This window comes from Bipolaris oryzae, assembly GCF_000523455.1.
Source record: "Bipolaris oryzae ATCC 44560 unplaced genomic scaffold scaffold_22, whole genome shotgun sequence".
Taxonomy (NCBI): Eukaryota; Fungi; Ascomycota; class Dothideomycetes; order Pleosporales; family Pleosporaceae; genus Bipolaris; species Bipolaris oryzae.
Genome location: NW_006911298.1, coordinates 144,583 through 170,902, shown reverse-complemented (window position 1 = coordinate 170,902; position 26,320 = coordinate 144,583). Strand labels below are relative to the sequence as shown.

Sequence of the window (26,320 nt, the reverse complement as noted above, 5' to 3'; positions counted from 1 at the left end):
AGAAGAACGACAAGAAATCGAAGTGGAGAAAATCCACCACATCTACACAAAACACCCACCACCCCCAACTCATCCTAACCTCCTGCGCCCCCGATTTCCGCAAACGAAACCCACACACACTGAGTCTCGACTTGCGCATCACCGCCGAGAAATGACGTTCTCCACCCCCCCTCCTCCCCCCCAACCACCCCTGCTACTTGCTACTAGCTAGCATGTAAGTAGCGCACTTTAGACATTCATTACTCTATCTTCGCTCTAGCTTTGCGCCGAAAACAGCCGGGGTGCGTCATCCGATTGTGTGGAAAAGTGCGATATCTCCGTCCTGCATCGCTTTACTGTACAGCCCATCTTCCAACCCCAACATACCTTTTATTCTAACATCACACCTATTTCGCGTAGCTACTCTTTCTCTCTCTCTCTCTCTCTCTCTCACACACACACACACACACCTTTCTTCCCCACCCCCACCAAACCTATCGCGCTGCAAAGAGAAAAAAAATAACCAAAAGACTCGTCCCCTCGCGACTTCGCGGCCTCCGAATCGCACACACACACACACACACACACCACTAATCCCCATCCGTCCTAAACCGCCCTTCCTACCCATCCCATCCTTACTATACCACAACCCGCATATCCGACCCTTGGAACCCTCGGAAAATCCTACTTCCCCCCCGCCCCGCCCCCCTTGTTCGGAAAAACACTCTTCCACACTTACCCGCGGGTAACCACACACACTACTCATACACCCGCCGCATAGACCAAGTAGTGTTAATAGATAAGGTAGATGGAGGGGGCGGTAAGAGAAAGAGAGAGAGAGTGAGTGACAAGGGGCTAGGAATACGAAGACTGTAATCTAGATTGCTAGAATGGATAGGTAGATGCGTAAAGCAGCATCCTTGTAGGATTTTGCGGTGGAGAATGAGAAGGAGGAGGTGTAGGAGGTGTGGGTCATAAGTCCGAGGAGTGCGGGCCGATTGTGGTACTTTACATAGTTACTACTGGCATGTGTGAGTAGTCGGTGTGGAAGGTGGGTGTGCTTGGTTACTTGGTTACTTGGTATTTAGCGCTTGGGGGTTAGGGAAGGAGCGGTATTTGCCAAGCTACTTATACGATGGAAGAGGTAGGTGTGTGTATGTATATATGTTGGGTAGGGGTGTAGTGGTTTGGGGGGAGGGCAAGGGGGGGGGCAAGTAAAGCACGTGATCGGCGCGTGCGGACCGTTGTGGAAAACGGCTGCAGGGACTGAATCGGGCGTTTGAGACGTTTGCTTTGCCTTTGCTTTTCCTAGAAGCGAAGAGGAAAGAAGAAAGGAACCAGGGGAAATAGCAAGACAGGGTTTTAGAGATAGGGAATTGTTCTTGCAGATAGTACTGAGTCACAGCTCAGATATACAGGCATTTAGATGTGCGATCGCATGCCAAGAAACACCATCGTTATCCAAACGAACAATTCCTTGCCCGTACATTACTAACTCGCAACAGGGTATGTACAACCTCTCACCTCCACCTCTCACTTTATTCCCCTTCGGCCACCTCCTCCCTCAACCTCTCCTTCAACCCCCCCTTCCCAACATCCAACGCCCGCCTAATCTCCTCTTCCTCCTCCCTCAGCCTCCCTTTGCCATATGCCAAATCGCGTTCTTGTCTCCTCTTCTCCTCTCTAACCCTACGCTCCCGGTCCGCCAGCGCCTTCTCTCTGCGCTCTCGCTCCGCAATCTTCTTGGCGCGCGAGGCTTCTTCTTCGGCGGAGTAGGTAGCGCCCTCGGGCGCGGGGGGTAAGGTGGAGATGTATGTTTTGATCAAGGGTTCGCGCGTTGCTGGTGGGAGGGATATGAAGCGGAGATCGCCGAGGACGGGTGAGGGTAAGGTATCGAGGGTTGTTGATTTGTTTAGTAGAGCAAGAGGCTGTGCGCGGAGGAGGGCTGTGAGATCGGTTTTGAGATCCGAGGATCTCATGGCCAGGCGCTTGATGTGGTCGCGGTAGAGTTTCTCTTTTTCCTTGTCGGGAAGTTTGGCGTCTTTGATTTCGGGCTCTTTTTTGAATTTTCTGCGGAATTCGGGCCAGTAAAGTTTTGGGGTTGCGTGGCGGTCGAGGAGGGCGAGGTATGGTATTCGAGGGTCGCGTTTGGCTTGCTTGGCTTTTTCTTCCTTGAGGATCTGCGCCTTGTCTCGAGACCACTCGTTGAAGCACTCCTTGCGCGCGGCCATGTTTGGTAGAGCCTTGTAGCGTTCATCATCATAGAGTGCGCCATCGTCGAGGACCTTGTCCCAGGGAGTAAAAGGACTTGTGCCCGTATCATCCAACAACTCTCTGAACAGTGCTTTGCAGTCTTCCTCAGACAAAGCAGGTTCCTCGTCATCATACTGATCATCGTAACCCTGGTCCATCTCCATTTCTTCCATTTGCGCCAATTGCCAGGCGAGATCGTCTTCACCCATTTCAGGTGGTTCGTCTCCCGCCGGCTCTTCAGTGCGCTGTCGTTTCGATGCATTGCCCGAATCGCCTTCGTCATCTGTAACCTCAACCTCTTCATATTCCTCATCGTTCTCCATATCTTCGTCACCATCCACTTCCACAATCTCAACCTCCTCTTCAGCAGCCGCTAGTTCCGCTTCAATCTCCGCCATAGCAGCAGCATCTTGCTCATCCTCAACGTCGCTCGGCTCGCCCCGCTCCCGGCGTTCCTTGCGCTCGCGCTCCTTGCGATCAAACTCAATCACAGCAGACATGACATTGGGCGGGAACTTCCAAAAGCTCTCATTCGTCTCCTTGTTCCACACAAAACGCCGTCCAAACTTGGTCCTCACTAGTACCCATGGCGCACAATTGGGGATATCCTGGCGATGCTTAGGCCGGTCGTCACGTTCTCTTCGTCGGTCGTTGAAGTTGTTGTGTCCACCACGCATTCCGCCATGATGTCCGCCTCTTGATTGTTGCCCTCCGCCATGCCAGGGAAACTGTTTCGGCGCGCTTGCGAATATGAAATCGTTGAGCGATGATTGGGGCTGGGTGGTTGGTTGCGTCGACTGCGTGTCGTATCCAGTGTCGTACTTTTGCGCCGCGGCATAGGGAGTGGGCGCAGCAGGTGCAACGGGGGGCGTTGGTTGGTAGAATGATTGTGCCTCCGCTACGGGCCGCGTATATGTCGACTTCTTAGTTTCCTTGTTGTAATAGTAAGAATGTCCTGAGATGAGTTAGTGGAGGCATATGACGCAGGAAGAGCTCTAGCTACCAGACGGCGCCTTGTGTTCTGTCCAACCTGGAGGAAGCGGTGGCGGCGGTGCAGGCGGTCGAACAGGAATTTCAGACATGTTGAAGTAATGACTAGTCAGAAGAGCCTGGGAATATCCAGAGCCTTCTCACGTAGCGGAAATGATCAAGGTTTGATGTTGCGGCTGCTGGATCCAAAATGTGGTCGGCGCCAAGCACAGCGGAATCGCCGACGCGCTGCGTAGGAGCTCGTGCCTGGAGCTCTTAGAGTACAAGCACAGCACCAACCAGCCCACGCCGACTTCCCCACCATCCTCCCTTGTCTTGTCGGCGACAACAACCTCAACACCCCAGACTATCCGTGTAGAGTGCAATCATGTCGCGGAGATACGATTCCCGAGTACGCATTGTGATATTCCAGGCGGCAATATCGCAACTGACGGTGTATATAGACAACCATCTTCTCCCCAGAGGGTCGCCTTTACCAGGTCGAATACGCGCTTGAAGCCATCTCGCACGCCGGAACAGCATTAGGTATCTTGGCTCAGGATGGCATTGTTCTAGCCGCAGAGCGAAAGGTCACCAGCAAGTTGTTGGAGCAGGACACATCGGCCGAGAAGCTATACATCCTGAACGAGTGCGTAATTGAGGGCAAATGTCCTAGGCAACTATGCTGACAATTCTACAGCAACATGATTTGTGCCGTTGCAGGAATGACAGCCGATGCTAACATTCTCATCAACTATGCCCGTCAAGCCGCCCAACGCTACCTCCTCACCTACAACGAAGACATTCCCTGCGAGCAGCTCGTCCGCCGCTTATGCGATCTCAAGCAAGGTTACACGCAACACGGTGGTCTCCGACCATTCGGTGTATCCTTCATTTACGCCGGTTGGGACCCGCAGCGACAGTTCCAGTTGTACCAGAGCAATCCCAGTGGCAACTACGGCGGCTGGAAGGCAACGAGCGTTGGTGCGAACAATGCTTCTGCACAGAGTCTGTTGAAGCAGGACTACAAGGAGGAATGCAGTTTGAAGGAGGCATGCGGGCTTGCCGTCAAGGTGCTGAGCAAGACAATGGACTCGACTAAGCTAAGCAGCGAGAAGAGTGCGTCCGCAATTCCGCTTTCCGACAAGACAATGCTAACAACCAATAGTTGAATTCGCGACAGTAGGAAAGACCAAGACCGGAAAGATCTACCACCACCTCTGGGGCGCGGACGAGATCGATGCTCTCCTCAAGGAGCATGGCCTGGCCAAGGCTGAGGACACCGAAATGTCCGAGTCATGAAGAACACGAGCGATGCACGACATGAACAGGCGCAATGAAAAGGCCTCTGCATGATAGAACGAGGCTTGTAGTATACCATACAGTGAGAACTATGTGGCATCTCGTAGTTAATCTCACACTTCATGACCTGTTTTGCGTGAATGTTATTGTCCGAGTCACATGAAGTCGTGTTATTGAAGTGACTACTGCCGAAAGTGAATTGTTCCTGCCTCTTCCCTTACGCGACGCCGACACCTTCCCACAGACAACACTAACAGCATCAAGCTTTTCCCTCATGCTACCCTGACCTCGTCTCTTGTCTTCCTCACCCGTATCTCAACTACGCTGTGTTGCATTGCTTAGCCTTACACTCATGAGCATTCTAACCCAACATGACTACCCCTCGCCAGCCTAAATCGGAATTTTCTAGCAACCTTGGAACTCCTCCGTCATTCCTCAAGCAGTTACTCAATGAGATTGGTGGCGTTAGTACTCCGACAGCTTCGGTCAATGACAAGATGTTGCGAAGCAGTTCAAGGTACAAGGACTGAGCAGCGTCCTGTTCTCTCTAGGACCTCCAGTTACCCAAACAACTGACGTGAGCAGAGCGGACACCACTGGAGATGCAGAGAAGCGCGTGCCTTCCATCTGGGTTGGCGGTGCGTCCGCTGCCAGAGACGCCCGTGAGAAACTTCGAGCAGCCGACGAAGCACGTTCGAAGAAGAGGAACATATCCAAGGCTGAAGGCATACCCCCAAGCTCGAGTTTGCCTCAGCATGCAAGTTCCCCGTCGAGTCAACCGTCAGTGCCCTCGTCTGGAGATTACTACACAGTGAGCAACCGTCATAACGAAACTGGTGGCATTACGAAAGTCAAGCAAAACACAATTTTAAGTGACAACTATATCTTGAGCGCAGATGTCTTGCCCTCATCACAGCCGCGACTCAATCTACAAAAGTTAAAGATTCCACTGCCAACAGTACCCAACGAACCTACCCAATCAAGCTCGCCACTGATGTCCTGCGGATCTGACCAGTCGTCAAATACATCCTCCAGCGAAGCTCCAACTTCTGCATTGACTGAGTCCTCCAGCAACGCAGCAACGGCATGGTCTCATTTTGAGGGTAGAAGTAAGGCTTGTATGTACTTATCCTGTCCTGCCTAGATCCAACAGGCAGAATAACTTCAGGATGAGCGAGGGGTGGCTAGACCTTACATCAGTTTCTTCATACTGCGAGTCAATATTAGGTTGACAATCTTGTGTTGACAAAGCCGCAGCCCGCAAGAGAGGACGTAGTCTTGATGGCACAGAAGACCAACTGCTTTTGAAAAGGATGCGTCCCTTGACATCGCTCCAAACACGAAATTCGGCGACCACTTCAAACAACGAGCCACATCTCCCCACTTCTCACAAAAGTTCTCCTGGTAAATACAAACTTTTGATTCCCGGACTAAAGTTTACGGAAAGGTCATTGGCTGGTGCGGTGGTCAGCACACCCATTGAGCGCCTCACGGATGACTCGAATATTGAATCCAGCATCGCCATCCAGAGTCCAGAGCCTAGCATAATACCGCAGCCGACAACCCCTGTGAAGCTCTCGACATGGAAATGCACTTCTGCAACTCCAGAGCCCCCAGAAACCCCAAGCTTCGCAAGGACCCTGCACCTTTTTGACACGAGCGTGTCCATGTACAAGGATGGCAACGGCGATGAATGGATGCACGACATCTCTATTTTTAAATCCACGCATGGTGATGAATGGGTGCATAACTCGTTGTGCAAGCATTGCTTTTCCCGCAGTGGCAAGTTCAGTAGGATAATGACGTACGGTTATGAGACGTGCGGGCGTGAGGAATGTCTGGAGGATTATTACTGGGAGTCTGCGGTTAGTCCGAATTGCTAGATTATACGTATTGTGGAAATGAAGATTTTTTTGCCTGTCCACTGAATGTCAAGGATACCCTTTCGAGAAATGAGATTGGTTGTGCTACTCTGTGAACTACTAAAGTCTTTAGGTTGTGCGACACCGCCACCAGCAGATAGGCTAGCAACTTAATTTACCTACAGCGACTCATAACGTTTCAGTTGAAATCCAAAGGATAGAAACTGTCTGCAAGGCGATTATCCTATCCAATGTATTTTGGTAGAGTGATTTCCACATATTTTATTCTGCAACGTGTGGCCGCATTCTCTTTCGCATTCGCTTCTGTAACGTCGTCAGCTTCCTGACGTGGCATGTCCGCGAGGGGGTCCTTTCTTGGTCTTACGCTACCAATTACCTACAATGCTGTTGCAGGGCTACCCCTGATCTTTTATTTTTCGACTTCTTGCCCCACCTTCTGTATACACATCTTTGTGCGGTTGTCTACCCTCACAAGATGATATTATGGTATTTGAAGTAGGTAAAATACATGATTGCACATTCGAATAGATAGAAGAGACTGTCGGAGATGATGCTTCTGGAATTTTAAAGTGTCCTAGCTACCATATTCGAAATTCTCTGGACGCAATAAGATTAAATCCCAACACTTGGAAATGGTATTACCGTAGATCAAAGTACATCCGTCCTCTTTTTGTATCCAAACCCGCATCTTTACATAATGAATATCACTACCGACTATACCGTTTACTCCATACAGTTAGCACACAGTGACGCAACAAACGTCCATCGATCACTGCGGTCGCATTCGCATTTCTAGACTTCATACCCCGGTGTCTTTACGCATGACAGTTACTGCATCCAGTAGGTCTTTGTCGTACTACGTATTTTCCGTTGAATACTGCCCTCGCATTCTCATTCACACATACCTCCTAGCTCGTACATATGCGAGATGATTGCCGCAAAGGGCAATCCATGTCTTTTTGTCGTGGAACACTGTACTCGGGTTCTCTTTCACAGAAAGCCACTAGTCTGGGCGTAAGTACATGTATCTCTCTAGTCCCACGTGGGGTATCCCTACAGCCCAGAAAGCCCAGCTCGCTTCTGTATCATTGCATAAAAGATAAATACCGTATGCGGTAGTGTGTATATCGTCCTGCCCATTTACTGTCGATTACTGCGCTCGCATTCTCTTTCACGGATACCCGCTAATCTATGCTCAAACACTTCTAATCCACGTGCGTAGTATATCCCTACAATTCAGCACGTCCATTTCGCTCTGACACTGTTATCTTACACGTCACAACTGCCACATGCGGTAGTCTTTGCATTCTCACACATTCTCCCGTTGATTGCTGCACTCGCATTCTCTTTTACGCAACAGCCACTAGCTGGTGCCTGTATCTTGCTATTCCACGTGCTTATCTCTACAGTCTAAACCTTTGATTAGCTTTCGCAGAGATCTACATGCGATGACTACCGCATATGGCAGTCCTTCATCTGTCTACGTATATCCATCGATTACTGCTTCGCATTCTCATTTACGCACAGTCGCTAGTCGGTGTTTGTATCTCTCTACTCCACGTGGGTCTATCCCTCCATGTTAGCACGTGCATTCCGTTTTCCAACAGATGTACATGAAGGAAACTACCGCAAAGGGCAGTCTTTCATCTCCCTACACATTTCCGTCGAATACTGTCTCGCATTCTCTTTCCGGAAAACTACTAGCCTCGTCATATCTACCCACCGCCTCAGCACGCCCATTCGCTTTCGTACGCATCATCTGCGAGAAGAGTTGCCGCAAAGGGTATTCCTTCGTCTCCCCTACATCCATCCATCGATCACTGTCTCGCATTCTCATTCACTCACCCACTAAGCTCACCCATACACACCTCCACTTCCCTTGCCAAGTCCTCCTTCATCTCCACCCTGCCATCCCACGCTAGGTACACCCTCGCACTCGCGACCCTCCCGTCACAACCGCCTCCCTCCTCTACCGCGATCTCCCCCCAGCCACACTTTCCCCATGCGGCATCTTTCCCTGATCCCAACATTCACCCATCGATTCCAGTCCTCGTATTCGCATCATTAGTGTACCGTCTTACTTGTGGCCCAAATACCGCATCGAGTAAATTTGGAAACCAGATAAGGTACATGTCGATCTTCTACTAACCCCAAAAGTGTACCCATCGATTCCTGAGCTATCGATCTGGCGTCATTTCTACTGAAAGATCTACCTAACTCTATGACTTACCCCCCCCCCCCACCACCAAAGTGCATATATACATGTTACGCGAGGAAAAGTTTTGTCCGCATAACTCGTTTTTTTCTTTCTCGGAGCTGTGGGTGAAGTGCTCCCAGGATGTGTTGGGGGAGCTCCCCACCATTCCGCATTTAGGAAACTGGCACACTACACGAGTTTCCCAAGGCAAGCAGAATTAGGTTAGTCGCATTCTGCTTCGCATTCGGTCTCTCCACACCTCTCTTTCTCCTCTCTTTCGGCATCTCCCGCGCATGGATGACTCCATACATGGCTGTTAATACCAAAGTAGCGGTAAGCAACTCGCCATTCGTCGCTGGACTGTGCTTTCTTCTTTTGCCCTCTTTTCTTCGCATTCTTATTCGCATCTGTTTGTTTCGTGTGCAGGGTTGGATAAGCTTAGGGCTTTAGTCTTTTGAACCCTAGATTTTTGCCACGTGGCCGGGCCAAGGCTGTGGGAATAACAAGGTCCGGGAATGAAACGAAAACACAGTTGCTAGCTAAAAGTCTGTGTGTATCTGGTGGTTGGTGATTAAGGAAAAAGCAAAAATGGAAAGGGGGGATTGGATTGGATCGGCTGCGTCTTTGGTAAACTTTACAAGTGTGCGCCCCACGTGGGAGCGGTGGGTCTCTCGCCCAGGTCGAAGCAGGAAATACTTAGTTGGCGAACGAGGCGCTTTTTTTCTTGGCTACGGGAGATAAGGATAAAGAAAGAAAAAAGGAATAATGATGAAGATCATAAAGTTCCGATCGGGTCCGCTTTCTGACTCATATTTTCTACTCTCCTTACACCTCCTGCCAAGTCGGACATTCGTCCGGGAGTTCTATGTAGATCTTAGAACGTTTGTCTCGACCCAGACACCCAATCCACCACGGGACTTGCCGTTCTAGAATTATAATAACCGGGTCGCGCCAAAGCCAAGACTGCGGACTTTGTCGTGTTAACATCAGCTGTACACCAACAAACGCAAACGGACGAAAACGATTTGGAATCTCTTTTCGACAAGCGACAAAAACCCGGCATAATTTCACATGGGGGAAAAGCCTCTCACTTGCAAAGAGTCATGGCAATGGAAGAGTGGACATGCAGATAAAGAGGCTACAAGTATAAACCGGAAAAACCCATTTTTATAATCAAAAAAAGGAGCGAACAATAAAAACACCACGTATGGGTATCAACAAAATATACTAATGGAATCATGAAATGCCCGCCCAGCCTCATCGCCGCCGCTACGGAACGCCACACAGGGCTGATCCCGAACGAAACTTAACAGAGATGTTTACCACCCAAAAGCGCCGGCTACCTTGGATGAATCGCTTCCCCTTCCCTTGGTACATGCGATACGCTACATACTCGAACGCTCAGCGCGTATGTATTTCCGTAAAATTCATGTCATCTAAGCACACCTATTGTCCTACAAAGGCCCTGATGGCTGGGCGTGCTGTTGTTGGCGATTTGCCTCAGTCTTGGACTGTAGGTGATTCGTCAGCACGGCAATGTTGTCCCGCGCTTCTGGCACAGTTTCAACAATATGCCTCAGGTTGATCATTTGCAATTCTGAGACGACTGCATTCTGTGACAGGTTTGACGTGAGGATGGTGACAATGACAGGTGCGTCAATGTAGGGACCGAGAATCTCGAGGGCTTTCGGGATCTGGTGATGTGGTGGTGTGTGCATTGGCAGCGGGGGTTGTGGGTTGGGCACCATGTTTGCCTGTGGTGGTGCGAATGGGTTGCCGTACTGCGGGTAGGCTGCGCTGACCGGTGAGAATTGCGGCGCGTGAGGATTGGTCATCGGTGATGGACTGGGGCCGGTGCCAAAGGCGGGCTGCGCAATTGGGCCAGTTGCGGCCTCATGAGCCGGGTATCGCTCAAAATGTTCAGTTGGCGGATGTTGGGGCTTGAGCTCTGGTAGCTTGGCTACAAGAGCCAATAACAGCATGTTTTCCTTGCGGGGTGTCTCAATGGTGCAGTACTCCAGCATGTCGATAAAGGGAGGAAGGTTGCTTCCGCCCTCCTCAATTGGGATCACATATAGATCTCGAAGTATGTCGTTGCCTTCGACAGGTACCACACCCCACCTGCCGCGCGAGTGAAAGTATTCGTAGAGATGGTCCATGACTGTGCGTCCTTCAGTGGTGACAGGGCTAACGGCGAGAATAGAAACTTCGTGGCTCTCTGTGTGTCCAATGCTCTGAATATAGTCGTTTCCCTTAGAGCTCTCGATACGTCCTTGGATCGCCACGATATGGGTCAGAAGCTTTTCCCAGGGTACAACTTGGCCAAAGTCGCCGCCTGCGACGAATCGGGCAACAGCATCAAACGGTTCCATAGACTGCATGTTGATGGAGCCATGCCAGCAGACTGTTGGATCAGAGGAATAACCCGACATTTCCACGTCGTTGTCTTCGTCCTTGAGCAGTCGGTCAACATCTGCATCGTCCACAGCGCTCTGAGGCTTGTCTTGTGTGTGCATGGAGCTGCGGCGACGGTGAAGGAAGGTTTGCTGGTCGTGCTGGGGTGAGCGGACTTTGTCGAAGACGGAATTGATATCAAAATTGGTCGATGCTCGTCGCAAGCCGTCGTGTTGAGGTGTTTCCGCCTCAGACGTTCTTGGCGCGGCAGGACTCTCGGATGGGGGTACGGCCACGGGGGAATGTACCGCTCCATCTTCCGTGACACTATCCCGCTCCCGTTGAGTGGGCTCCTTGAAGTCATCATTCTCAAAGTTGTCTTCACCGACAATCTCCTCGCCTTTGTGTGTCTTGCGCAGCCGAGGCCCAGTCTCTTCGGTCAGAATCATTTGCTTCTCAGCCGCTTCTCGCATGGCCGCGTATTCGCGTTGTTTGTCTTCGCTCGCCATTTCCTCAGCTTCCATGCTCACGAGGTCCTCGGCCTTGAGGCTTCCTGACAGCAGACGATCCACAAGAACGGTGTTCTTCTTAACATTGAACATGATTGTGCGCATCTTGCCAAAGTATGGCGAGGACCCGCCGGTAGGCTCGCCATACAGGTTGAAAGCAGCATGGCACATTTGAAGGGTATACTTGGAAGCAAGAGACTTGGCAGTCTCGCCGTCTGGGATGCGGTATCCCTGGGTGTCCGAGGCAGAAGTGATCAGGGGTGCCAGGGTTTCGCATAGCTTCTCCGCAACAGCCTTCTGGTTCTGGGGAAGGGCGTCAATGTCCGTGGCCAATGCATCTTGCGGCTCCGTCTTGGCTTCATGATGGCTCGACTTTCTGCGCTTCTTGCTTGCGTTGGCCTTTTCTGAGGCCGCGTCATGGCGGCGTTTTTCGCCGAGAGGAGACTGCGGCTGACTCTTGATGCCCTGCTTGCGTTTGTGAGTGAAGGTCATAATAATGGGGTTAAGCGGGCATACCTTTGGTTCGGCATGGCCGTTGGAAGCTTCTGGGGTGGGCACTGTGATGGGAGCAGGAGTGGGAGTAGTGGCTTCAACAGGAGCTGCGGGAGGCTGTGAAGGCGTAGACTGTTGGGGCGTCACTGTCTTCTCAGATGGGGCATCCGGCTTGACGTCGCTGGCGCGAGGCTTGGGTTTGGAGCCCTTCTTGCGCGCCCATGGCCTCTCGCCACGAGCCATGGCAGCCAATAACTCGACGTGGTCTTCGGGTTTGCATTGCTCGCAGTAGTAGTCCTTACCCTCCCAGAAATCGCCCTCGGGTAGGCCCAGGCACTTGTTGTGTTGCCAGGCTGTACAGCTGTCGCAACAGATCATCTGTCGTCCGCGAATATCGCGCTGGTCACCGCACACACAGCGGATGATGGCGTCCTCCTCTTCTTCATCGTCGTCCTCTTCATCCGCATCGGCCGATTGCGTCGACCGAGCACGCTGAGAGGGACCCTTTGCATTTCCTTTTTTGCTATGGGCTTGTCCTTTCTTCTCAGTCGCTGGAGTTGCTTTGGACTTTGGGGCGGCGACAGGAGCAGCAGCAGGAGTAGTGGGAGCAGCTGGGGCGGCAGCAGCGGGCTCGTCGAGCGCGTCTTGGTTCTTTGTATGGTGGCCTTTGTTGGCGCGGCCGGAGCGCCTGATTTCATCTGTGGCAGCGGTATCAGTATCAGCATCGGCATGAGCATTGGTATGAGCGTGCAGCTCAGAGGCTGTTGTGCACGCGCGTGCGGTGTGCGGGGTGCGCGACGAGGAGCTGGTACGGGCGCGTGTAGATGGTGTCTGCTTACCGGACATGGTGGTGGACACGGGTGATGGGCTTCAAAGAATAGACGATACCACGAATGCAGCTTATGCTATGTGCGCAACAAGATTCAAAGAAAAAGTCTCTACGGAAGCCCCAATCCTGCCCTGCGCGTGGCGTGGCGGGCCAGCGGACACGCCGTACGAGCCGGCTACTAACTAGTCAAAGAGAGAGCAACAGGTATCCCGTCTGCTTGTACAGACTGGAGCCGCGATGCGAGACGAGCCTGCCGAATATGAGTCGCAGCTTTCTCGTGCGCGTGTCTCCCGTGGGATGGAGCCAACGGCGCACCAGCAACCGGCGTGACAGAGACGACAATGGCGGATGGGAAGATGCCCCTGACGTATGCGCTTGTATGCGAGCGCAGTATGAGGCAGCAGGAGATGGTGAATGGATTGCCGGACAGAGGCGCGGTGTGTCGTGTGGTGTCGGGATGGGTGGTGTCAGTGAGGAGACAGTGGAGTGGAGCTTGGACGCTGCGTTTTGCCGATGTCTTGGCTGCCGTAATCCCAGCCACTAGTAACGACCTGGACCCTTTGCGTGGCTGGACAAGCTGGACAAGCTGAACAAGCTGTTTTGTTGAAGCGCGACAGGACTGTGCCAAACCACGTCGATTGACAGCAATCCGACTGCATCATCTCCCACTGTAGAATCTGCAGCCATTCCCGCCAAATAATGGCCGACGCCCGAACCCTCTTGCGACAACAACGTGCAGCACGTCAGCAGGCCCAGAAGCCCCAGAAACAGTCTCCGGGACCAGCAGCAGCACCAACAACGAAGAAGCGGAAGGCTCCTGATCAGGGCGGAGAGGAGAAGAAGCGTTCGCGAACCGAGGAGGAGGCGGGCGTTCCGGCCGGATTCTTCGATGCGGGCGCGACAAACGACGACGGCGACGACGACGGCGACAACGACCAAGTCGCGCCTGGCCCTGTAGAAGAGAGCCCAGTAGTGGCAGAAATCCCAGCCCCAGAGCCTCCGGCACCCGTAGACCCGCCGCTCGACGCTGCAGCACAAGCAGAACTCGATGCCTTCATGACCGAGATGAGCACAGAGAAGCCGATCCCACAGTCAGCCAAGTCCGCCTATTCAGGTGCCGTCATAGAAGCAGCACCCATGACGGCCGCTCGGCTCGCCGCCCAAGTAAGAGAAGAACAGAATGCACAACGCGCCAAGAGGGACGAAGAAATGGAAGGAGAGAAGGAAGATGCTGCGCGGGCTCTCGAGGACGAGTTTGAAGAGATGGAAGGACTAGAGGAGAGGGTCAAGAGGCTACGGGAGCAGAGAGAGGCGCTGCGGTCGGTGTCTGGACGGGCAGGCGACGTACCAAACCAGGAGCCCACAGCCCCTCAAAATGAAGAAGACGAAGAAAGCGATTCGGAGGATGAGGACTGGGACGACTGGCGGTTCCGCCCCGCCTAAGCATCGTTGCTGCATGTAGTCAGCAAAGTAAAGTAATTAGCGGTCAGCGCATGTATTATAGTATAGCATACCACATTGGCGATACCCGGGGCAGGCGTTTACAAGCACTAATCCAATGACTTCTTCCTAGCAGGGCAGCCCCTGTTATGACCAATCCACCCATGATTCGACATGTGGATCGCCCGGCAACCAATTGCTGCTCAAAATGTGGCACCCATAGGCAGAGCGTATAAAAGTAATTCTGGTCACATAGGAGGGGTGGTGGCATGCTATGCCAAGCCGAGCGTCATTGTTAGGGCACACCAAACGCTTCAGGCACGAATGAAACAGCCCAATCCCCACTCAACCACCCTCCTCGACATTGACACGTGCACTCGCGAGAAACTGCTTTTCTTCCACCCTACCGCGCGCCGACTCTACGATTCCGCAATACGCACCTAGTCTCCGCACACAACCACCTACCCCACAATGTCACGACGGCCCAACCCTGCCGCCGACCGGGCGGAGCAGAATCGCGCCACACTGAAGAACTTGGTAAAGCTCGAAGGCAACAAGACATGCTCAGACTGCAAGCGGAACAAGCGTAAGACTCGTGTGCCATTGTGGCCTGCGCCCGCTAACACTTTTGCAGACCCACGATGGGCAAGCTGGAATCTAGGCGTCTTCATATGCATTCGATGTTCGGGCATACACCGTGGCATGGGAACGCATATCAGCAGGGTTAAGTCGGTTGACCTTGATACCTGGACTGACGAACAACTCGAGAGTGTATTGAAATGGGGAAATGCGCGAGCCAACAAATACTGGGAGTCGAAATTGGCACCTGGCCACGTTCCATCCGAAGCGAAGATTGAGAACTTTATCCGTACAAAGTATGAATCGAAGCGCTGGGTCATGGATGGGCCTATGCCGGATCCTTCCACTCTGGACAGTGACGATGATGATGTGGTTAGTATGAGCAAGCCGCCTTGAAGTCAAGGACTAACAGCAACCCTAGCCATTGAGTAAGGTGCAGGAGAAGGTACAAATAGAACGCTCAGCCTCGCAACGCCTGGCACAAGGCTCCGGCCGTGCCCCGCCTCCTCAGCGGCAAGCACAACAGCAGCCTGTTATCGACCTGTTTGGAGATGATCCAGTTCCCGAGCGACCAAGCACTGGACCGCCAGCTGCTGCACGACCGCCCCCAAAGGCAGAACCAGCGCCCCCGAAACAGCATAAAGCAGGAGACTCATTGCTAGGCCTTGACTTTCTCGGCGGAGGATCCTCTACTGCACCCGCTCGCCCATCCAGCACAGGTCCTGCTGCTGCGGCAGCGCCCTCAAGACCAGACCTCAAGCAGTCAATCCTGTCTCTGTATGCTGCAAAGCCCGCAGCGGCGCCTCAGCCACAACAGCATGCTCGTCAAGACTCTTTCAGTGGACTCGTATCATCCCAGGCGCAGGCCTCACCACAGCAGTCATCGTTTGGCGGTATGAACGATGCATTCAGCAGCTTGTCCTTCAACGCTGCTCCCGCACCCAAGCCTTCACCATTTTCTGGTCTGGATAGCTTCTCAAGCAAAAAATCACCGCCCGCGTCGTCGTCGTCTTCCTCCAACATGTTTGGCGGCGGCGGAAACTTTTTTGACTCAAAGCCTGCTCCACAGAGTCGTACCATGAGCCCTGCTGGAGGAGCAAGCAACTTCAGTGCCTTTTCTTCGCCCGCGGCATCCAAGCCTGCAGCCCCGGCAGCATCTGGTATGGCCGACCTCCTCGATCTCTCCATGCCTTCCGCGCCTGCACCACAAGTCACCTCTCCGCCAGTAGCATCGCCGTCTGCTAACTCGGCATTCAACCTCTCTTCACCAGCACCTGCTCCTGCTACAAAGTCTACGCCCGCTGCACCAGCAGTAAACTATTCAGGGTTCTCAAACATGGATGCCTGGGGTGGCAATGACGTCTGGGGATCGTCCGCGCCTAGCCAGCCTGCAGCAACCACTACCACTGCCACTGCCCAGGCAACAACGACTAGCTGGAGCGCACCTAAAGTGACGCAAGATGACGATTTTGGTGGTTGGAGCAGTGCTGCGCCCACTACAACCTCTAACACTACCACCACCCAAAGTAAGCCTGCAGGAGGATTTGGTGGCACGAGCGATGATTTGTTCTCCAATGTTTGGGAATGAGTTGTCATATACTGAGGGCTTTGTGCGAGCTATTACAGTCGTAATTTGGAAATCAATGCCGAATCGAGAGCGTGGTATGCATGGTATACATAATTGCTTATAGAAATCTTTTGAACTTGTATATCAGAAAAAAAGATGAAATGCTCCAATCGCTTTCCCTTGCAGCCATGAACGCCGCATATGCAAGGGGTTGACTGGCATGTCCCATGTCCCCATCCCAATACTAAAAAATCAATACACGTGATGAATCATGCTTCCCTTTGCGCTCGCCCTTGTCTCGACTCCCCTTTTCTATGCTCAACCCAGTTCCGCAGTCGTGTGCAGCGAAATGCATAATTACTCCCAACCGGCCATTCACACCGGCCCATCCTATCGTCTCAGACTTTGTGTATGGATGTATAAGAATACCATATCCACCCTCCTCCTCTTCAAACCCCCGGCCGTCCCTTCGCCTCCTCCCCTTACACAACCATCTTTACTTTGTTCGCAGCCGTATTCGCATTCCGTTCAGAAGATCAAATGGAAAATCCAATATAAAACGATAAACGCCGCAACAATCATACCGCTTAGCTTGAATATCGCGACTTTATTCCCCGACGCCGCCATGCGCGTCAGTCGAGTTGCTGAGCCTTTGAGGGATGTGGCCATGTTGGAGAAGGTTTCGTTCTGTACATTGCACATGTTAGTAATTATTCACATGATTAGGCGGGAGGGAGTAGTAAGAATGGGGAGGAGGCAAGGGAGGAGACGTACAGTGTTGTCGAGAACATGCTGGTCGCGTGCGCTGTCGTATATATCGACTGTTACGCCGCGCAGTGCAGAGACTTTGGATGCGAGTTCATCGAGGCGTGAGTCGTTTTGTTGTTCGCGTTCGTAGGCCGACATTTTGGGGCTTGTGGGACGGGGGGTGGTTGTGTGCTGGCTAGGTCGGGCTGGGTCGGGCTCAAAGTGGTGTTGGGCGTTCTCGAGGGTTTCGCTGAGTTCTTGTAGTGGCGTGTGGAAGGCGGAGTCGAGGCTTTGTTTCAGGCAGACTTGTAGGGAGGGTGAGTCTCGCAGGGGGATGTGGTTTGGATTGGGGGTTTAACCACAGGACTGGATGCATGAATGAACCAAGATGTGACGTTCGGTGCCAAGAAGGACCCTGGATGATTGGGGTTTAGCGTGCCGTGTGGAGGTCTTTGGCGTTCCCCGCTTGAGGGTTTGAGAGTGAGGGGCAGGTAAATTTAGATGCGCGCATCTACAGGGACTATTTATGCGCGGTAGCTTAGGACGAGTGGCCAGGTTCAGCAAGGATTGTGTAGATGTGAGGTACTTTGGGGGGGAAAAAAGGCGGCTCGAATCAGTTTGTTATAAGTCGAGGTGCGATGCGTTACGTCCTGAGCATAATTGCTAATTTTGCAGCGCAAAAGCTGTGGAAAACAAGAAATAGCATACACGAGGCAATATCTCAAAAACAATAATCACCATTGCTAGGGGCAACTGTACATGCTTGAAGCTACTAAAAGATCATGATAATCATTTTACAATGACGCTAATCTACTTCTTGTATCTTCAGTCACATTCGACATGAGCTACATAGTGATCGTATACTCTTGTTGGTAGGCACATTATGATTACATGCTAAAACTAAGCATACAAAAAAGGAGCAAAAAAATCAAAAACATACGACAGCGGGGATTCGCCAGTGGTCACCCACCTGACTACTAATCCGCCGGTAAACTGCTTATATATGCCAGATCGGACGGGATGGCTAGCTCTAAGTTTCCGATGGTCGTATGTACCATGCTCTCAAAACTGACGTTACTAATTTCGTGTGTAAATTGATTGTCTGGTTCATGGAGTACTGGGGAACAACAGACTCCGCCAATGCCACTTCTCACACCACCATATACACAGATACACTGTGACTACATACACATATGTATTATTCTCTAGATTCTCAGCTCATTAAACCCTTAGCAAAAAGCAGTGTTATCAAGGCCGACACAGGGATGTCCCGGTATACATGTCTGCAAATCATCAGCATACTGCATCACCACTGCATAGAATCAGCTTACACTGTTGCAAGGGTACCATGTTTTGCCATCGGCGCAACATCCGTTCGTCTCTGGGCAATAGCTGAAAATGTAGTTCGGATCCGTGCCTTCGGGCAGCTCGGCATGGTCGTTTCTGAATTTCTCAGATCTCTTATAGCATTCCTAAAGTTCATGTGATTAGCTTTTGGAAAAGCGCCCAGAGGCGATGGCAGTTACCCAGCCGGAGCCGCCAGCGAATACACTGGCGACGAAGAGGAGGAAGATTGCTTGGATCTCCATGGTGATGATGCTTGAGGATCAATTAATATTCAGCTAATCGAATTCCGAGTTGTACACAAAGATAATCACGGAGATAGACCTTGGGTAGACCATTTCTTATTATATCTACAAAAGTCTAGTGAATCTTACCCCTACTAAGTGACTTCGGTCCCATTACAAACCATTAGATAATTCATTCATTCAGGCTTGCCAGAGTCTCTTTGATATCTATAAACCTAATTCCTGATTTGTATTCCTCTTTTCTGGATACAGTTTACAGGGATTATGGTATCACACGGCCTGAGAGGATTTTCAACATTCTGGTGCTCTCAAAAGTGTCCAAAACAATCAGAGACGCGATAACTTCTCATCGCCTGAGTGCGTGTTTTTTCTCCATGTTCGACTCCATCTAAAAAACAACAAGCCCACGACTTTGTACCTAACAGTACAAGGTACATCCATAAAACCGTATAGCGTCGGAGTTCTCGGATATACGCTGCTGACTTCTGTAATATAAAATTCGTATTGTGCTTGCTGCGCCTCTAGCTCACCGCTGTTTTTTATGCGCGTACTTCGCTCTGGTATTGCCATTTTCCCCTTAGCAACACGGTCTAGGAGCTATGTATGGTTGAGAGTGGTCCAGGTATACCGTATCCGGTCTTTTCACGTAAGATGAAACATCCTGTACTCTATAGTCAACGGTAAATGCACGGCTCGGCTCAATATCTGGAACGGCATAAGCAAATTACCCAGCGCGTTGCCTGATAGGATACACATTGTCAAATGCGAGGGTTTTTACAATGACCTATTTCCTCGACCTATTCACGTATGACCTGGAGGGCCAAGCTTCCAAAACACGTACATATCAAACCACGGATGGTCTCAGGATCCTGATTCCCAGGCTCCAATGGTCATATGTGCCATAAATATCGGAATCTCAGCTTATGATAATTAACGATCTTGAAGGGTTTCATGTTACACTTCATGACACGATCTTTCCGTTGGCGATAAAGAGATGGTACGTGTAGGCTACGCTGTTCTTGGTGTTCGATGCGACATGTGCTCGACTGCTTGTGCGCTTTCGTACGGTCAGTAGGTATAGCACGGTTTGATGTTACAATTCGAATTTTAAGGTTTCAAAACAGCAGAAATAGCACGGCCGATGGAGCTCAGATGGTTTAATGTCGTAGATGCTTGGACAGCTATGTTCTGGCTGTCATGGTTAATGTTGTTCTTTTCGTCGGAGCTTGTTGATTTCCTAGTCCAGTAAGACATTTAGAGGATTGCAGGATCATTAGAACAGATAAATGTATCTGGCGTTATCTCACCGAGCATTTCGAGTGGGTTGACCGATATCCTTTCGCGGCTAGTTAATCGGAGCTGTGGAGCACTCGGCCGTCGGTACTCTTTCTCAATTGAACGACATCTCTCAAAGATTATGCTGCAACCACCATGGTAGCTTATCACGCCGAAAACAAGGAAATATAGGTTCCGAACACATCATCTCGAGTAATGGTTGCTCTCACGTAGCGGGAAGGTGAGGGGACAGCAAGCGGATCGAAGTCCCCTCTGGGATTAGCGCACGACGTCACGTTCTCGATATCATCCATCAGCCGGCAAGCGACAACAAGGATCTTCACTTGTCAAGGTCCTTTTGGGTAAGACTTCACAAAATACAGGTCTGTGCCCGGCCCAGCCGAACTCAAGGCGAGAGCTAAGCAGAGCCAAGGGAGCCACCCCGCACTCTGCATACAACGTTACAGTGCGGGACGGCTTAGAGTCTCCGCTTCCTTCCCACGATAGGTACCATTTGCTAGGTATCATTCGACAGATAGCCTATCATTCGGTGCCGAGACGGCTTCTTGTTCTTCAATTTTCCGGCCGTGACGAGATACGTGCAGGAAGACGGAGAGAGTTGACCCGCACCCTATGTGGTACTATGGCGCCTTTTCGCCGAACGTACAAAAGACGCGATACCGACAATAGATGTACCATTGCACTCCAAAGTTTTCAACATAGTCGACGGTAGCGCCACTCTTTGATCTGGCCTCTTGGATGAACGAACCTTGCAGCTTGGTTCTCCATCAACGCCGTCCCGATTGTTCAAGATGTTGAGCTCATCTGGGACGCTGTACAACACGTACAGATTCATCCTGCTCGGCTTCTTGTTTTCGCTTTGTTTCGATACAACATCTGCACATGTTGTCAAGAAACCGCGTGCGGCTTCAACGGGCCGTGTGCGCTCGTCTCTCAACGCAGATTGGCGTTTCTCACGTTTCACGTCCAATCCCGATGGCCTGAGCTACGAGACTCTGAAGCCATGGATTATGCCTGCTGCAAACGACTTCATTGTTGGAGATAAATACCAGCGCCCTTCTGGCGCTGCACCTGGCTCTAACACCAGCTATGTGCAGTCGAGCTTCGACGATGCAAGCTGGGAAGCAGTCACTCTACCGCACGACTGGGCCATTACCGGAACATTTGACGCTCCTGGCGTCACTGGCGACCTAGGATTTCTGCCAATCAACGGAATTGGATGGTACCGAAGATCAGTTTCAATTGATGCTGAGATTATTGATTCAGGAAAGTCCATCTTCCTGGATGTCGAAGGGGCCATGGCCTACGCTGCGGTGTGGTTGAATGGCCAGCTTGTGGGAGGATGGCCTTTTGGCTACAATTCCTTCCGTCTGGACCTTACGCCCTACGCCAATGCTGGAGCAAACACCCTTGCTATTCGCTTGGACAATAAGCTGGATTCATCCCGTTGGTACCCCGGTGCTGGAATTTACCGAGATGTTTGGCTGGTCACCGTGGATCCTGTACACGTTGCGCAATGGGGAACCTACATCACCACTCCTAGCATTTCAAAAGCCGAGGCAATGGTTGATATTGTCGTTGAAGTCGAGAACAAGGCCAACAGCAGCCAGAGTGTCGAGGTGACTACTGAGATCTACGAGCGCGACTCTACATCCAAGGCAGCCAAGGGCAATTGTGTTGCGACTTTTCCAACGGCAAACACCGATGTGGCAGGGAACTCGAAGCAAACTGTAAAAGGTTCAGTTTCTGTGGCAAACCCTAAGCTTTGGGGACCTGCACCGACTCAGAAACCCAACGAATATGTTGCCGTTACCACTGTATCAATTGACGGAACAGCGGTGGACACCTACGAAACTGTTTTTGGTATCCGGTCTATCGCATACGATCCAAATCAAGGTCTTCTGATCAACGGTGAGCGCATCTACGTGCAGGGGTCCTGCAACCACCACGATCTTGGGTCGCTAGGCGCTGCCTTCAACGTACGTGCTGCGGAGCGCCAGATTGAGATTCTTATGGAGATGGGCAACAATGCTCTCCGGACTTCGCATAACCCGCCAGCGCCCGGGTATCTGGATCTTGCTGACCGAATGGGCCTACTAGTCATGGACGAGATTTTTGATACCTGGAATTACGCCAAGGTAGAAAACGACTTTCATCGCATTTTCCAAGAATGGCATGAGCCCGACCTTCGTTCATTCATCCGTCGCGATCGGAACCATCCTTCTATTATCTCTTGGTCTGTTGGCAATGAACTTCGGGAACAATCCAACGCTACTGGCACTGCAACCGTCAAGATGCTTCAAGATATTGCTCATGAGGAAGACCCTACTCGAAAAGTTACCATTGGTATGAACAATGCCAATGCAAGCACTGGAGTTGCTGCAACCATCGACATTATCGGTCTAAACTACCAGGGAGAAGGCAAAGGTGTCTCTTGGCGAAGCTCATTCCCCGATTTCAAGAACGCATTTCCCGAGAAGATGATTTGGAGTACCGAGTCTGCTTCTACTATCAGTTCTCGTGGCAAGTACCTGTTCCCTGTCACTTCCAACAAGAGCGCAGTAATCGGCGGAGGGCCTGGCGAAGGCGGAGATCCTGTGACGAATCAGATTAGTTCTTACGATCTCTACGCACCGGAATGGGCCGCATCCCCAGACAAAGTCTTCCAAATGCAAGACATGCACCCTTATGTTGCAGGAGAGTTCGTCTGGACTGGATGGGATTACATTGGTGAGCCCACGCCATATGCCAATGTAAGCCGTAGCTCCTATTTTGGTATCATCGATCTCGCAGGTTTCAAGAAGGACCGCTTCTATCTCTACCAATCCCGCTGGAGGTCTGATCTTCCCATGGCACATATTCTGCCTCACTGGACCTGGCCAGAGGACCGTACTGGCGAGACCACCCCTGTGCACGTATACAGCTCTGGTGATGCAGCCGAACTCTTCGTAAACGGTGTTTCTGCTGGTCGCAAGGAAAAGGCAGAATACGAATACCGCTTCCGTTGGGATGATATCAAGTACAGTCCTGGCAACGTCACCGTAGTAACTTACAAGGATGGTGCAGAATGGGCAACCGCATCACAAGTTACAGCGGGATCTGCCGCCTCGCTCAACATCACTGCAGACCGTTCTACCATCACTGGTGACGGCTACGACCTTTCTTTCGTCTCTGTGGCCGTACATGATAGCCAGGGTACTCTCGTTCCGACGGCCGACCACGCAATCAGCTTCAAGGTCACATCCGGCCCTGGTATCATTGTTAGCACGGATAACGGCGACCCAACAGATCTGGTGCCGTTCCCAAAGACGACAAGGAAAGCTTTCGGCGGTTTGGCGCTGGCTATTGTAAGGAGTGAGGCTGGTGCAACCGGAGAGATTGTGGTTGAAGCCACGGCGGAGGGCCTGGAGGGCGGCAGTGTGACTATTACTGCTGCCTGACTCTTAGAAAAGGAAGATTTCCAATTGGGATGCTGCGATGTTCAGTCTGTCATAGTGTAATTTATCATGAAAAGGAAATCAAAACACTGTTTGTGAAGATGAGAAAGAAAGCGAGCAAAACAATGCGTGATATACATAGATGTTTAACGGAGTTTTTCCATGTGAATGAATCATTGAAATGAAAAGTTTTGAATGTAGTGAGGCTTTTCTTAAGTAGGATATAAGATACTTTTGACTCTGTTTTACATTGAGAATGTATTCACGCATATCAAGAGGACGGTTAGAAGTGAGCGTATGTAAAACAGTTTGCTTGGAATCGGTATCTGAAGCAATCACGCTCAAAAACTTTGTAGATTTTAAATACCTTCTCAATCCTACCCTTTGTTCTGTTCGTGTCTGTGTATCAACCTTGCCAGAACATTTCGTTGTTACTGGAAGACAAATATGTTTATATATCAACAATGACCGATATCATCAAAAAGCTGGGAAATACTCCTTGTATGTTTCTCGTATATAGCTGTCTGATTCCGTTTTCGGCTCTCGAGGTTACTGCACATCAGTAAGCCCACATCGACTCGCCCTCGTTACTGGAGCCTTTGTACGTCGCCATCTACCACTGTCATGCTCTTGTTTACACAGAACCATCTGATCTCACTTTAAGCGACTTTGGAGTGAATCTTCAGGTTGCCATGGCACCATAGCAGGTTTCACTGTTTCTGTTGTGTATATAAACAGCGCCGCCCACCTCACTCTGCTCACCACCACATCTTGGTCCCATTTCGTAAGAACATCCTCATCCCCTCTATTCATTGATGAGACACTAACAGTAAACAGAGATACATTCACAATGTCTTCTGTAGCAACCCGCAAAGTTGTCAACTCTCTTTCTCCTGCATTCCGCGTCCCCGACATGCGCGGTACTGCAAAGCAGGCTAGTGTCGCTGTCAAGCCGATCAGGCTGCCTTACAAGCAGCTCCATCGATCAACTAAGTCAACCACAAAGCCAAGAACGACGTTGGCTGCGTCGAGGCAGAACTTGCCGGCAGTCAACGGGTTGACGTCAAGGACAAGACCGAGCGCTTCGGCGACTCGTGTACCCCAACTCCACGCACGATCCAGAGCTGACTACAAACAGAATGGTGCCGGTGCGTTTTCGAAGACCAAGATCCCAAGACCCACAGTTGTGGCGTCGAAGGAACCTTGGGTCCGACAGAGCATGGAGTTTTGGGGCAGATCAGTGAGTGTCGTTCATACCCCCAAGGCCAAGTTGACTTCACCCCCTGCAGATCAAGTAGCAGTCGCGCAAGACTGTGAAGACAAGACCACAGAGCAAGGCCCTATCGAGGTCGACTCTGAACTCCTGCAGCTTGTCGAACGGAACGAAGCCGAGGACGCGGGAATCGACGATTCCTCACTGCTCTTCAACGACAAGAGCTTCGACGAGTCTGTTGGTGCCGATCAACAGACTACCACCCTCAACCTCATCGGACGCGAGCTCGTCAGCATGAAGCGACTCGGACTGGGACTCAGAATCCACCGATCGCCATGGTTTGTGGGACTCGCCCACTGCCCGCAGTACACGGGCGAAGGTGTCAGCATGCCACGCGTGCGCCCAAGGAAGGAGTCGGTTGTGGAGGAGCAAGGACAAGGTAAGTAAATTGATCTTGATTCATGTAAGATATCGTGACTAACAACATGTAGATCGACGCACCACTACCGCTCCGTCGAACCCGCCAAAGGATGGTGTCAAGACAACACCAACACCATTCCGACCAGCTACCAAGGGGACAACACGAGGCAATGTAGCCAAAGTCACCAAACCCGCTTCTTCGGCACCAGCCAAGAGCGACAAGGCGGCTATGATCACGAAGCCTCAAGGGCAGGGAAAGCGTCAACCTCCGACAACCACCACGCCTCTCGCCCATCGCCAGAAGGCTGTTCCGAAGCCAAAGGCTGCTGGCAACCTCAAGACCCGTCCTATCGCTGGACGAATCCTCGGTACCAAGAAGTCAGCGACTACCAGTACCGACAAGAAGTCACTGGGTCGTGGACCCCACGCAGGAAAGCCCGCTCTCAAGCCAACTGCGTGCCTATCCAGTCCCGCCACGGTCAAGAAGCAGGTCTGTTTCGTCTCAGGACCTATCAAGCCACGCTTCTTCTCCGCCAAGGATACCGTCAAGCAGTCCGCATCTCCCGATGCCCTGCCATCACGGTACGAATGGGCACCTCTCGTCGGTCTGCTGCACTCTCGACCTACCTCGGTAGGTTTCAAGACATCGCAGATCTTCCAAAGCGACAAGGCGGGTATCCTGACGCTCAGGAACCGCTTCCTCGCTCGTTTCGCCAGCGTCCAGGCGTACGAGGTAAAGCGTCGCGAGGAGGCTCTTGCCAGGGGTGAGCAGCCGGGTCTGGGTCAGCTCGACTACGGCAATGCTGTTATCAGGATTGCCCTGCAAGCGAAGGGGGTCGTCGAAGCGGACCACATTGGGATCCTCCAGGACCTGAGTGGTGTTGGAAGGTGTGGACTCGTGGCTACGGGTCGCCGACGGATGGCCAATCCTGTTTGGGTCTTTGGATCGTTCCAGGAGCCGTGGAGCCCTACGACTATTCCGACCAGGCGGGTTGCGGCTTATAAGAAGCCGGTCTTCTAGTCGGTTGCTGGATCCGAGGACGAGTTAAGGTTCAAGTATTCAAAGCAAGAGTGATAGGAGGATGCAAGTTACGTTGCTCAACAAACATGATTGTTTCTCATCCACTAACGTTGAAGCAGGACGACATCAGCAACACACACCAGGATGAGTGGTGAAAAGAGTCACGTTCTCGACACGCATGACTATTCAGTAAGCTTTCTTTTC

The 26,320-nt window shown here is 51.5% G+C and overlaps 10 protein-coding genes across 10 annotated transcripts; 6 read left to right on the top strand and 4 right to left on the bottom strand.

Annotated features, from left to right (window-relative positions):
• Nucleotides 1–1,517: 1,517 nt before the first annotated feature.
• COCMIDRAFT_2612 (uncharacterized protein) lies at nt 1,518–3,314 on the bottom strand (the record flags this gene model as incomplete). Its single annotated transcript, XM_007686716.1, has 2 exons — nt 1,518–3,187; nt 3,236–3,314. The coding sequence occupies 2 exons, from the start codon at nt 3,312–3,314 to the stop codon at nt 1,518–1,520; spliced, it is 1,749 nt and encodes a 582-aa protein (XP_007684906.1).
• Nucleotides 3,315–3,589: 275 nt separating this feature from the next.
• Nucleotides 3,590–4,503, top strand: COCMIDRAFT_34028 (uncharacterized protein; the record flags this gene model as incomplete). The annotated part of the gene is made up of 4 exons (XM_007686748.1): nt 3,590–3,613; nt 3,666–3,850; nt 3,902–4,320; nt 4,370–4,503. The coding sequence occupies 4 exons, from the start codon at nt 3,590–3,592 to the stop codon at nt 4,501–4,503; spliced, it is 762 nt and encodes a 253-aa protein (XP_007684938.1).
• A 371-nt stretch (nt 4,504–4,874) lies between these two features.
• Nucleotides 4,875–6,386, top strand: COCMIDRAFT_23712 (uncharacterized protein; the record flags this gene model as incomplete). Its single annotated transcript, XM_007686727.1, has 3 exons — nt 4,875–5,020; nt 5,089–5,621; nt 5,761–6,386. The coding sequence occupies 3 exons, from the start codon at nt 4,875–4,877 to the stop codon at nt 6,384–6,386; spliced, it is 1,305 nt and encodes a 434-aa protein (XP_007684917.1).
• Nucleotides 6,387–10,037: 3,651 nt separating this feature from the next.
• Nucleotides 10,038–12,824, bottom strand: COCMIDRAFT_34026 (uncharacterized protein; the record flags this gene model as incomplete). Its single annotated transcript, XM_007686747.1, has 2 exons — nt 10,038–12,676; nt 12,818–12,824. The coding sequence occupies 2 exons, from the start codon at nt 12,822–12,824 to the stop codon at nt 10,038–10,040; spliced, it is 2,646 nt and encodes an 881-aa protein (XP_007684937.1).
• A 682-nt stretch (nt 12,825–13,506) lies between these two features.
• Nucleotides 13,507–14,250, top strand: COCMIDRAFT_34025 (uncharacterized protein; the record flags this gene model as incomplete). The annotated part of the gene is made up of 1 exon (XM_007686746.1): nt 13,507–14,250. The coding sequence occupies one exon, from the start codon at nt 13,507–13,509 to the stop codon at nt 14,248–14,250; it is 744 nt and encodes a 247-aa protein (XP_007684936.1).
• A 468-nt stretch (nt 14,251–14,718) lies between these two features.
• COCMIDRAFT_86957 (uncharacterized protein) lies at nt 14,719–16,414 on the top strand (the record flags this gene model as incomplete). The annotated part of the gene is made up of 3 exons (XM_007686788.1): nt 14,719–14,833; nt 14,882–15,198; nt 15,248–16,414. The coding sequence occupies 3 exons, from the start codon at nt 14,719–14,721 to the stop codon at nt 16,412–16,414; spliced, it is 1,599 nt and encodes a 532-aa protein (XP_007684978.1).
• Nucleotides 16,415–16,921: 507 nt separating this feature from the next.
• Nucleotides 16,922–17,299, bottom strand: COCMIDRAFT_34023 (uncharacterized protein; the record flags this gene model as incomplete). The annotated part of the gene is made up of 2 exons (XM_007686745.1): nt 16,922–17,080; nt 17,168–17,299. 2 exons carry the CDS (start codon nt 17,297–17,299, stop codon nt 16,922–16,924), a joined length of 291 nt encoding a protein of 96 aa, XP_007684935.1.
• A 1,070-nt stretch (nt 17,300–18,369) lies between these two features.
• On the bottom strand, nt 18,370–18,729 carry COCMIDRAFT_2605 (uncharacterized protein; the record flags this gene model as incomplete). The annotated part of the gene is made up of 3 exons (XM_007686715.1): nt 18,370–18,423; nt 18,472–18,612; nt 18,667–18,729. The coding sequence occupies 3 exons, from the start codon at nt 18,727–18,729 to the stop codon at nt 18,370–18,372; spliced, it is 258 nt and encodes an 85-aa protein (XP_007684905.1).
• Nucleotides 18,730–20,816: 2,087 nt separating this feature from the next.
• On the top strand, nt 20,817–23,465 carry COCMIDRAFT_87218 (glycoside hydrolase family 2 protein; the record flags this gene model as incomplete). The annotated part of the gene is made up of 1 exon (XM_007686787.1): nt 20,817–23,465. The coding sequence occupies one exon, from the start codon at nt 20,817–20,819 to the stop codon at nt 23,463–23,465; it is 2,649 nt and encodes an 882-aa protein (XP_007684977.1).
• An 847-nt stretch (nt 23,466–24,312) lies between these two features.
• Nucleotides 24,313–26,116, top strand: COCMIDRAFT_87185 (uncharacterized protein; the record flags this gene model as incomplete). The annotated part of the gene is made up of 2 exons (XM_007686786.1): nt 24,313–25,114; nt 25,242–26,116. 2 exons carry the CDS (start codon nt 24,313–24,315, stop codon nt 26,114–26,116), a joined length of 1,677 nt encoding a protein of 558 aa, XP_007684976.1.
• Between the last annotated feature and the right edge of the window lie 204 nt (nt 26,117–26,320).